Genomic DNA, 12,852 nt, shown 5'->3' with positions numbered 1-12,852 from the left:
TTTATGATCCACCACACCTACTCCGATCAAAGGGTGCTGGTTACTTGGTAGTACCTCAAGTAGCAAAGGCTACAGCAGGGGGCAGAGCTTTCTCTTTCAAAGCCCCAAAGTTATGGAACAGCCTTTCAATTAGTGTTTGGGATTCAGACACAGTCTCAATGTTTAAGTCTAGGCTGAAGACACATTTGTTTAGTCAAGCTTTTAATGTATAGTTTTCTTAGGTAAAGGAGCAGATCTGGAAGGTTCATGGTCATAGAGTGTTTGGTGTACTGGGATGTGTTGGATGCTGTCATCTTACCACCCTCGCAAGTCGCTCAGGTTTGCTGACTGTGAAGTGGTTGGATGCTTTATGTCCCGGGAAGCCTTCATGTCTGTGACCTTCTGGCTCTCCCTTTTAGTTATGCTGTCATAGCTAGTCTTGCTGGAGTCCCTGCCTGCACTTTACACATAATTCTACACTGTCTTTAAGCATCACATGATCAGAAACTTAATATCTTTCTCTTTCTCTCTCTACCTTCTCTGTCGAGCTATACACCCCACTCCTGAGCTCCCAGTGTTTGCCAGTTTCCAGTGCGACCGCTGCCCTACCCCTGGTCGGAGTCTCGCCGCTTGATGGTGCCCACTGGTGCTGTGGATGGATCTATGTGGACCAGGAGACAGCCATGGACAGAGCCACTTGGGGACTTTCACACCATCACAGATATGTGATTCATCTGTCAGCCCGTGACAGCAAAGAACTAGTGTTTATAATGACCTTAGAAACTACACTGACCTAATAGTTCCTCATGGGTCATTGATTGCTGTTGTAGAAAGGACATTAATCAACTACAGTTACATTATTTTCTGTTTAGTGTCACCCAAATGAGGATGGGTTCCCTTCTGAGCCTGGTTCCTCTCAAGGTTTCTTCCTTTCCATCCCAGGGAGTTTTTCCTTGCCACAGTTGCCACAGGCTTGCTCATTAGGGATAAAATAGGATAAAATAGTCTAATTATAGAATTTAATAATTTATTCTTATTTCTAGTTAATTAGTTATTTTTTATTATTATTTTTCATTTTCCCCTCCCCTTTCTCTGTTTTCTTCTTTTGTAAAGCTGCTTTGAGACAATGTTCATTGTAAAAGGCGCTATACAAAATAAAATGAATTGAATTGAATTTTTGTACCCTTAAATTTGAGTATCTTAGTATTTTTTGTTATATTCCTTCTTATTTTATCTATCAACTCTGCTTGTGGATACTGCTGGAAGCTGTAAATTTGAATAAAGTATCTATCTATCTATCTATCTATCTATCTATCTATCTATCTATCTATCTATCTATCTATCTATCTATCTATCTATCTATCTATCTATCTATCTATTGATTTAACAAGCGAATATATATCTCTGTGTTGATTGCTCTTAATCAAATACTTGCATGTACAGTGTAACTCATTTAAAATGCTTATGTTTGTCGATGCCGTGTTGATTTGATGTCACTTGCAGAACCCAAAGTTGAAGATACCACATCGCTCAGTATCAGGACGTTTAGGTGGTCGTTCTCTTTGCTTTTAGCTTTATAACCTTTATTCAAATAGTATAATAATTCTGGTAAGGGTCTGTTCTTCTTCCACAGAACCACTTAAACTGGACACAACACAGTATTAATCACTTATTAATCACTGCTTACAGGTACTGCTGTACCTGATGAAATAGTTCTCACATATTGCTTAGCCTCTCATTAACTTTAGAGAGAGTGATAATGTGAAATAATGTCTTTAACCATATTAACATATTACTGTGTATTTGAGAGTGTGTGGTCTATTGTCTAACACACAGGGTGTTAACAGGTTGTGAGAGAAAGGGATCTATGAGTTAAGGCACGAGTGAAGCTGTGAGGTTTTCCGAAAGTGAAAAGATCATTACATACAAGCAGTTCACACAGGAGTCACACACTACTGTATGTCACACCTTACATCTCTACAGCACACACACACACACACACACCCTTATTGTGGAGCATAGGTGCTTGGTGGAGACCCCTGCTGTGGTGCTGTGGAGCATTTTTAAACAAGGAAAAGTCCATTCTATTGTAACAACAGGGACAGATTTGACCGTCTATTTTGGTGTGTGTGTGTGTGAGAGAGAGAGAGAGAGAGAGAGAGTTGTCTGAAGTAAAATCTAGTTTATAGTAGCCTCTTAAAGAGCTCTGCCATCATAGTATTCCATAGATGCCTATAAGCAGTATACTTTTTTCCTATGAATCCTATGAACACTGGACCTGCAAACAATCTCCACACACAGAGAACCAGTGACCCTAAAGCTACCCACTGCTCCAGATACAGACACTGTGGCTTTAAAAAAAATTAAATAAAATAAAGAACACTATTACTAATAATAATAGAAATGATTTTAAGATAATTGTGAGTGAAATACAAGACGCGTTTTTTTTGCAACATATACAGTACATTGCAGCACAGTGAAGTTCTTTCGTAACCCAGAGCATTATCCACTGCTGAGAGAGAGAGAGAGAGACAGAGAAATGCTTGAAGTAAAATCTAGTTTTTAGTAGCCTCTTAAGGATCTCTGCCATCATAATATTCCATAGATGCCTATAAGCAGTATACATTTTGTTTCTTTAAAGACATTTTGTCGAACAATTTAATGCTTCATTTGTTGGCAGATTATTTAACAGAACAGCTTTTTACCACAGAATTCATCATATTGATGAAATTTATTGATTTATTCATCTAAATGAAATCATCAGTTGCCTTGAATATCTCCAAAGAATTGTTTTTGTGGTTAATTAGGTATATTTTGTTAAAGACAGTATACTACTGGAAATGCACGAGAGTCGGATGGTGTGTGAGTGTGTGTGCGTGTGTGTGTGTGTGTGTGGTCAGCACTATAGTCTTCAGCTGCTCCTAATTTTTAGACTGCTTGTTAGATCAAGGTGTAACTTTGACAGGTCTATGTGATTCCATCAGTCTGCAAGGACCCTAGATTCAAGGGTGCATTAGTCTCCTGATAATATACACGCTAGTTAGGAAGATATTTTTCTTAAGGGTTTAATTCAATAATCAGATTTGCCATCTATCCACTGGATCTTTAGTGGAAAAAAATAAAAATAAAAGAATAAACTTTAGTCACTTTAAACGGAAGGCTAACAGCATTTGTTGAGCAGTAATCATTTCTAATATGTGATGATGCAGCTTATGTAAAAACATAACAGGAGAAACAAGTGAACCAGACAAAAACTGGCAGTAAAAATTTTTTGTTTAACCTGTAATCTTTCTATACAACTAACTTGTCAGGGCATTACCATAAATTCCTTCCCCCTCTGTGAATAACAGATTTACAGCTTAATTGACATCAACCTCTGACTGAAAACATCATGAGAGTGTTTCTGTTATAAGTGAGTTTGAAGTGAGAGTTTTTTTTCTTTCCCTCGCTTACAGGAAGACGTGCCAAAAAGTGATTGTTTGTAGTAATCACACCTACACCGCAGGAGTAATTTCTCACTACACAATCTGAGAGATCATAAGGCTGTAATCTTATAGTACATGACTTCTTATAATAAGAGACAGAAATACAGAACACAGTAATTTCCGAACGAATGCATTGGAATTTAAAGAAAGGAAGAAAACCAACGTGTGTGTGATGTATAATACTGTTCCTTGTGGCTTTTTTTTTTTTGGTTTAAGGTTCATCTTTTTTTCTGTCTGTTTGTTGGCTACTTTATATTTTCTCTATTATATATACAAAAACTTTAGTGTGTAATCAGAGTATGTCCCTGTTATAGAGCGTTAACGAAGTGGAAATTGAGCTGAAACGAAGTGTGATGGATGCGTCAGCGTGTGATCTAGGCCCCGCTCTCGTCCTGCTCCTCCCCCCAGCTGCCTCGCTGTCTGTGGTTGGCCAGCTGGTGCTCACAGCCACACAGCTGCGAAGTGACTGAGACAGTTTGTGAACACCAACACTCAGGAAGCTCTTACATCTGCTGAGAGAAACCCCCTCCACTCACCACACACACGCTCACACACACACACATGTTCCACTCTGTCAGCTGAGAGATCAGAGGGACAGCTGGTTCTGCTTCTCTAGGCGTCTGATGGTCCACCAGGTCCGCCAAACAATCCCCCCATCCCACACACATACAGACACACACACACACAATCAACTCTTATACACATCCTCACGGAATAACTTTATGAAAATTTTAGATGTATAATCAAAATTTCTGTTTGTGCAATGTTATTGTCAGGGATGTCAGTGAATTCTCATTAACTGGGATTAGTCCATCTGCCAAACTGAGTCAGGTCTGAGGTCATGTGTCTGTTATTGATTCAGAACTAAAATTGCTTATTGTTAATGAAACCTAATTAGCATGCCTTGATTCATGTCACCCCACTGATTCATACTAAGAAACTTCTGGGAAAAACACTTCTCTTGCCTCACACTGCTGTCCTGACCTGGTTGGGCAAGAGGTTCTATTTTTATCCATAGAGACTCATCTCATGATTACTCTAACTGGCTCCTGGGGTCTGTGTGTGTGATTATACATTATACTTGATGTAAATGTAGCTGCATCTCCGCAAAAGCTCCTACACCCACCATTGCCCAGTACAAGCTTCCTGAACTCTGATGCTTGCCTACAAACTGGACCAGCGTCCACTTAACCTTAAGTCTCAGCTGGGTCATTGGCGAAGACTTATATCCTCAAATGTCAAAAACAAATTCTAGAAGACCCACACCTTCACCAAGCATCTAATCTACTGTCTAAAAAAACATGTCTAGTGTGTTTTCTTGTTTTCTTTTTTACTATGTTAGTAATTACACATATTCATGCTGTATAACTGCAGAGCCACGGTCCAGTGATTTTACAACAGACCATAAGGGCGGTGATGATGTTATGCCATGAGAGGATTATGTGTGTGTCTAGGGCAGGGCTCGGTAATGACATGGCAACAGACAGAGAGAAAGGTTTTGTGCTGGGTTTTGACTCACACCCTGTTTTTTGGTCTCCCAGTTAAAGTGGTGTGAAGTGAGTCTCGTTAAACACTAATGCTAGGTTATATGTGTGCTATTTATACAGGAGTGAACGTTAAATAAATACAGCTTTATGTGTACAGGGACTGATGTGATGGTTTCATGCATGGTGTTGCTCGTTTACTAGTAGAAGTGTGTGTTAGAAAAGTGTAAAAAGTGCCGTAACTGTATGTAACTGAACTGTTCAATCCAGTTTGTTATCTGAAGATTGGTTAGGTGTCTCTAAAACCTGATTTTAAAAAAATCTCCAGCCAAAAGCTGACTTAAATTAAGTTGAAATCATGTTTCCAAATTCTGAAGAATGACATATACTACTTTTTTACATTACCTTTTAAATGTGTTTTTAATTCTTCTTTCACTATTCCTTTGTGCTTTTTGTGGTTGTATACCATTTTCCACCATCCCTTTCCTTCCCCCCCTGCTCTTAGATAATTGTAATTATGTACAACATCAGTACAACATCTATCCATTTCCCAGGAACTGGTCATAGGGAGCCCAAGGGATACATAAAATGAACAAATTCCCCCCAAAAATGTTTGAAACAGCAGACTAAAGGAGGCAGAGTGGCTGCTCATGTTGAAGCACAAAGGAAGGAATTGAACCCCCAGCCCTAGAGGTTCAAGGCAAACATGTTAACCACTAAGCCTACATGTACTACATCCACCTCCCCAACCCCCAGTGCTCTACAGTACAGTACAATAACAGCATATGGCCCACTCCCTATATCATCTAAAAGATATTCACTCACTCTTATGAATTTATCAAAAAAAATCCCTTTACTTTGGAAATTTCTTTTGCTACACAACCGAAATTAACAGGTTGATTTTGATTCAACATCAAACAACATGAGCAGCCACTCTGCCTCCTTTACTTTGCTGTTTTTGTGGGATTTGTGCATTTTATGTACACGTGTAGACCAAGAATGTCGCTTTTCACACTCAACTCGAATCATGTACAACACTGATGTTGATACTACTGAGTCACACACCTTCACACATTCTTATCAATCAGTATATGTTTTGTGTGTGTGTGTGTGTGTAAGCGCAAAAAGTTTTTCTGAATATCTGAAAAGACTTGCCTGTTAGATCTACCGGCTAGACAACTAACCATAACATATATGTAGATACACTCCCAACCACATGACTCAACTATGTGTGACTCAATTAAACTAGACCAAGCCCTCAGGAGCGGTGGCTTATTCTCTCGTGTCAGTGGGAGTAGGCAGTCAGATGTCAAGCTTGTGAAACAAAGAAAGCACACATTCATTAATGCTACATTTGGCGTACCTTGAGAGGGTGCCGCCATTTTCGATCTCCTTATGTTCGGGGAAATGTCTCTGTGTTTGCCTTTTGTTAGCGACATGCTAGCCAGATAATTGTGATAAGTGATGATTTTCCACCACAAAACAATCAGTGTCAGTTTTATACATTTAAAAAACAAATATTTTTGATTGATTTAAAGCAAATATTTGTATTTATATTCAATACTAGAAAGATCTCAGAGTTGAGGAGACCATCCCATGTTCCAGAAGAAGAAATCTGACATGATGGGCCACTTTCTTTGTTTTTTTTTTTCAGTAATGAGGAATATTACTGTGAGGGAGTGACTGCTTTACTCTGGTCAAGCTCACTATTGTTTAAACTGTTTAAATTAAAAGTGAAATGGATCCTAGAAGCTTGATGTCCTTGAAACATCTTAACAGCAATGTTACAAAATAATTAGTTGTCTGACACGTCTGAGATACTAGTAATCCTGACCCCTTCTGCTCTCTGGACCTTCCTGATCCATCCTGTTGCCCTATTTCTGGTTAGAGTGTCATCACTTGGAAACCACTCGCTGAGGATGGATCCACAACAACATCCTAAAAATGAAATCTTCACAAGCCAAAAAATCTTGCAATAAATCTTTTTTGTTCTTTAAGATAGATTAACTAGCCTAGAATTAAACCTAAAAGATTACTTTGCTCTTTTTGAGAAATTTTCTTACCACTAGGTCTGGGGATTTCTTTGAATGAATTAAGTTTAAAGTGTATGCACCATATTTGACACAGTCCATCCTGAAAAAAGACATTTTAAGTCATATTCCCTCATTTTAAGACCAAAATGTTTCTGTAGACATGTAGATTTGCTTTTCAAAAGACTTTAAATACTTATTGTAAAGAAACCCTTATCTTCAGAACAAGCCTGGTGCTCTTAAAATGTTTAGATATATTCTAATATCAAGACATTTTTACCAAGTGTATTTAAAACAAACAAACAAAAAAGAAGATATAAAATGTTTAATTTTTCATTGTTTTAAAGAAAGTTGTATTGCTTGAATCTAGTTAAACTATCTAAAGCTGTATAATGGCTGACCCTGTGCTCTGACCCCAACTTCCAAAGGAGAAATCACAAAGATGGCTTTGGACTGCAAACGATACCAACGATTCAGCTAAATGTCCTTAAGCCATAAGAAGATTATACAAATAATCCTTGTGTGTTCACCCAGCTGCTGTTTACCCTCACATAGTACCTACCATCTCTTTAAGGCAAATGCTTCAAAAGGTACAGAAAATATATCTAAAATATATTAGATATTGCTAAATCAGTGCAGTTTCACCAGGATAAAGGACTTTTCCCTGCCCTTTTGTTCAGGCCATTCTGATGATGAGGAAGTAGCATCAATTTTCCATTCCTGTGCATCTCATTGTGATGATGTCATGAGCAGGTGTAAGTGACACTGCCTTGCCGGAATGGGTTTTGTCCGCTCGGCTTTGTCTGCAGCCAGCAGGAAGCCTGTATACAGCAGAGGTTTCCACTCCATAAGGACAGGTGTGTTATACCTGCTATACCTGATCTATGGGGATGCACAGTGTTTAAATTCACATGGCTGTAGTCAAGGTATTGTTTGGCATAGAGTAGACATCCTACTCTCATCTTACAAGAGACCATGAAAAGCATTGTTTCTCAATTTGGAAAGGGATTATACATATACAGAAAACCATGCAGATAAACTACAATCATTTTACTATATTAAAGTCGTTCTTTTATGACTTACGACTTTGTACCTGAGCAATCATATAAACTTACACTGTTTATATAGTTTCATCTAACAATGTAAATATTCCAGTGTTGTACTTTATAATACTGGATAGTATGCTCAAGTATTAGGTTACATTCAGAAGCAAAAAAGACCAGATCAATATCAATAGGGAATTATTTTATTCAAAAAATAAATTTAGTAGTCATTGCATTTGGATAACATTTGTGTCACCATGTCATCACTTAATCACAATAATTAAACTCTTTAGATCAGTCATGTTTGCTGTGATCTGAATCAGTGCTCCTGCAGTGTTGGTCTGATTTTGGCACAGGTTTTATTAGACAGATTCCATCAAACCCTGATCCATTTGCATTTATCTTGGATCATCACAAATGTGTGCATATTATTATGATGGCATTATTATGCACAGTAAGGTTCCTCAGCTCTCCTGTGCCCCTCATGCTACACATGCGTTGTGGAAACTAATGTCATTGGCTAAAACATGCTGGTTACTTTACTTCATGAACAAGTGCAGAGTAGCATTCACAGGAATCACAGCACAATTCCACAGCAACTGAACCCAGACCACCTCCTACAGGATTCAGTGCCACGCTGTGCATGACTGCTTTCACATTACTGATTTTTCAACTCCGTAACAGACTAAACTGCCAGCATGTTCTTAATAAAAGTGACCTGTCTATACATGAGTGCAAATAGCCCTTTGTAATGAAGCCATTAATGAACATTGTTAAACAAATGTTAGAAGGCTACAGTTTGCTATAAATATTAAAAATGTTAAGTACGTGTAAATCAAAAGTAGACCTGACAAAATCCTACAAAATTTGTATTATGCATAAAACACCGTTTTACATCCACAGGGCTTTAACGTTAACTACAGAAAGAAAAACAAAAGCAGGAAGCATTAGATATACATTTATATAACAAAATATGAAACATTTCAGGACAGTGAAGTGACAAAATGGCTCAGAAACAAGACAGATCCCATTTTTAGGGAAAACACTACAACGTAAAAGCAAGGCTACAAAAGTCTACCATGAAACATAAATAAAGACAAGGTACATTATGATATTTATGTCTATATTTACACCAAAAGAGTCAACACAAAGGCTTGTTGTCTCAATCATTAAAGCTTTAACATATTTACACGATTGTCCCACTGCCATGACCACGATGAAGCCTTGGTCAAGCAGTTCAAACATCGCCATGAACTGTGCACTTAAGCATACATAATCAACATCTGGCAAGAAAAATCACAGCTGTTTAATAAAATTATACATCTAAACACAGAGTTGGGCATGCTAGCAGGCAGTCTTGGTGCTCATGCTCATAATTTAGAAAATCAGCTGTGAGACAACACCAGTGTAAAGTTAGAGCAAATTACGATAGTCAGGATGAGCCAAAAAAAAAAAAAGTGCCAAGAGTCTCCATCAGTCCACAGCTGGATTGCATGGAAAGACCCCCAGGCAAACAGTATTAACACAAGTCAAAGACACAAAATAACATCCAATCAAGATCAGACTTGTGTCACAGTTGCATAAATATTTTTGCTACATATATGTTTGTGCACATTCTTCAGCAGGTTCTTGTGTTAAAGCCTGAAAAAGGAAGCCATGTCTGGCTCATCATCAAGCTCCTTCTTTAGCAGTTCTCTTGATCCTCCACACAACACAAACTGTACAAGATGAAGGTCCAGACGAGGAGCAGAGACGGCGTTTGAGCTTCTAGCCCTCTGGCCCATCATCATGGTTTTTCCATGAGGGCCGCGTTCCTTCACACAGGCTTCTGTTCACCCTGAGCCCTTTCATTGCTGCAAAATCCTGAAAAACAAGGAGGTCTGTGGTCAGGTTAAGGTTGCAAATCTATCCTAGGAAACAAACCAAACTCCCCCCCCAGCCCACAGTGTGTTGAGAGAGCTATACCGGTCACAACCAGGCAAAATATTAGACACTAGTGAAATGTTCCACACTCGTGGTGTCGTGTTTTTCCCGCCACAACGCGCGCGCCCCCTCCCCCACACACACACAGACCCCCCTCCTCCTACTGCAACAACAAACACTGACCGCTGGCTTCACCACACCTAGTCGCCGCCATAACACCCACCAAACAGTGGGCAAAAGCTCACTTGTACTGAAAGGTTGTTGCACCTAGACGTTCAAACACACAAGAAACCTCCTTTTGTACCTTCATCGGAGTCGTTTCCGTGGCGTTTGCTCAGAAGAGAGGGAGTTGAGTTTTGGAGGCACGCGCTCACGCCGTTTGAGATCTCCTTGCTTCCTTCGTTTGAAGAAAAAATCTGAAAAGATTGAGAGAACCAGACGTTTTAACACGTTAACAAATTATACGACGAGCTCGAGTTGTTTATTCGTACTGCCATTCCTTCCTCCCACCTGTAATATGAGTTGTTTTAGTGGACCGTGCGCTTGTTTTCCTCTTTCCTGTGCTCGTCCACTCAGGAGACACAGTCCCGCTTGCAGCGTCGTCCCGAGCAGAGTTCTCCCGGTTAGGAGCCTCTACATGTGGCTTAACGTACAGACCAACAGCCCTCCTTTTCCCTACTTGCACCGACTCCTGGTAAAACGCAGGCGTCGCCTCCACCGCGGCTCCCTCCCACTCGTAGTCGCCGAGCAGCGGTGTATCAGAGACGAAGTTAAAATTCCACCGTTTCTGATCCCGCTCGGAGATTTCGCGCAGCTTTGCCTCGATGTCCCGGTTCAGCTCGTCGTGATCGACCGGTCCGAAAAGACTTCGGCACACGCTCCTGCGGACGTGCTGAGGAGCGCTACCTCTCGAAGCCCCTAAACCGCTAATAGAAAGCTGAACGCTAGACATTGCAACCTTACGAGCCTTAAGGTGACTATAAATGTGGAGATGTCGTGACTCCCATAAACTACCTGAACCCGAACTGAAGCGTTACCATGCAGCGTTGCTACATTCGAATTTAAAGAGCCCGTTGCATGACAGGAACTTGTAGCCACATAGGCGAGCGATCTGATTGGTCAGCGAGCGGCTACCCTCTTCTCAGGTACCCGCCTCTATTCGCTTCTGATTGGTTGCTAGGGTTTTTGGAATGGCGCCAAAAAATCGCGACCGACTCGTGATTTGTAGGTATGTGTGTGCGTGCGTGCGTGCGCGTGTGTTTGTGGGGGTAGGGGAGGTCCCTTAGAAACAGTTGAATTGTTCATTTTTGAATTGAATATTTTTGGGGTGTGTTGTTTTTCACTCAAAAATCCATGGAGTCAAATAAAACAACAACAAGAAATGATTTAGTTTAAATGTATTATATAACCTCAGGATTTTTTTTCCACTCTTAAGTTTCTACTCGAATTCATGATACTTTTCTGCTTTTGTTGTTGTTGTACTTTCAGCCTGTTCCCGCTAGGGGTCGCCACAACAGTTCACTGATCCGCATATTAGCTTCGGCGCAGGTTTTTCGCCGAATGCTGTTTCAGATGCAGCCCTTTCAGTTACCAGGCTTGAGACCGGCACTGAGAGTGCGCTGGCTTGTGCGCCCCCCAGTGGCTGGACTGGTCCCTGCACAGGACTCAAACCCGCGCCGTGGCGGTAAGAGCGCGGGATCCTCGGCTGCGGGTCAGTGCTGAGAATGATGTCATTTTGAATTCGAGCTATAACGTGTGAGAAAACAATGAACGTCGTGTAGCCCTATTGGGATTGGATGAGATTAAAAGGGGATTGTGTTCTCAGTGATAATGCTCTCGTATATGTTCAGCAATTATATGATTAAGGCCTTTCCTTCCCTGGGTGGCTAAAGTTTGTGAATACCTGACCATCACACTCATATGTACTCGTTGAATATCTCATTCTTGATTGCCATTATATCTGTCAGTTTGTGACAGCAAGGAATTAGTGCCAGAAACTACATTGACCTAATAGCTCCTTGTGGACCCTTGATTGCTGTTGTAGATAGGACATGATTTAGTTACATTTGCATTATTTACTGTCCACTGTCACCCAAATGAGGATGGGTTCCCTTCTGAGCCTGGTTCTTCTCAAGGATTCTTCCTCATATCATCTCAGAGAGTTTTTCCTTGCCACCATTGCTGCAGGCTTGCTCATTAGGGATAAAATAAGGATAAAATAGTTTAATAATTTAATTTAATAATTTTTTTGCTTATTTCTGTTTCTCTACTTTTGTAAAGCTGCCTTGAGACCATTGTAAAAGTTGCTATACAAATAAATTGAAATTTAATCTCCCCTTTGCTGCTTTAACAACCTTTACTGATGTCTTATTGCTTTCTTTATTGCTACTGAATCATCAAGCTTTTCAGAATGACTGATAAAATTATCAATGATCAATAATGATCAAAGTTATTTGACCCAAAATATATACAGTTTAGAGCATGAGTTGTGTAATTTATTTCACTTTGAGCAATGATATATCTTTGGAAATCAGCAAGGAGGAATTTATGTTCTTAGGAGTCCAGACATCAGAGTTACGGTGTAACATCGCCACCTACTGGATATTTCAGGTAAGTACGTTATTTCAATTCAAGATAGTAAAAGTGAGGAGGAAAAGATTAACACGCAGCAGTGAAATTCCTGCTTAGGGGTAATGCGCGATCCCAGTTTGCTCAAGTCCTGAGCTCAGGTTACTGTCTGTGTTCACATAAACTGTGAATTTCCCTTTGGGATGAATAAAGTATCTATCTATCTATCTATCTATCTATCTATCTATCTATCTATCTATCTATCTATCTATCTATCTATCTATCTATCTACACTATATTGCCAAAAGTATTCGCTCACCTGCTTTGACTCGCATATGAA

The 12,852-nt window shown here is 39.8% G+C and overlaps 1 protein-coding gene across 1 annotated transcript; it reads right to left on the bottom strand.

Moving 5' to 3' along the window:
* Positions 1-8,206: 8,206 nt before the first annotated feature.
* cdkn1cb (cyclin dependent kinase inhibitor 1Cb) lies at positions 8,207-11,022 on the bottom strand. Its single transcript, XM_058408985.1, has 3 exons — positions 10,455-11,022; positions 10,249-10,360; positions 8,207-9,884 (listed from the first exon to the last, which is right to left on the bottom strand). Exons 1-2 carry the CDS (start codon positions 10,894-10,896, stop codon positions 10,251-10,253), a joined length of 552 nt encoding a protein of 183 aa, XP_058264968.1. The 5' UTR covers positions 10,897-11,022; the 3' UTR covers positions 8,207-9,884; positions 10,249-10,250.
* Between the last annotated feature and the right edge of the window lie 1,830 nt (positions 11,023-12,852).

The sequence above is a fragment of the Hemibagrus wyckioides genome, linkage group LG14 (genome assembly GCF_019097595.1).
Source record: "Hemibagrus wyckioides isolate EC202008001 linkage group LG14, SWU_Hwy_1.0, whole genome shotgun sequence".
Lineage (NCBI taxonomy): Eukaryota > Metazoa > Chordata > Actinopteri > Siluriformes > Bagridae > Hemibagrus > Hemibagrus wyckioides.
Note: the sequence above shows the minus strand (reverse complement) of the source record. Positions and strands in the feature narration are given on the sequence as shown.

Excerpts from the sequence above, each read along its gene's own strand:
- cdkn1cb (XM_058408985.1), bottom strand. The coding sequence starts at position 10,896 with ATGTCTAGCGTTCAGCTTTCTATTAGCGGTTTAGGGGCTTCGAGAGGT. Across the intron at positions 10,361-10,454 it reads TAAAACAACTCATATTACAG|ATTTTTTCTTCAAACGAAGG; the intron begins GTGGGAGGAAGG and ends CAATCTTTTCAG.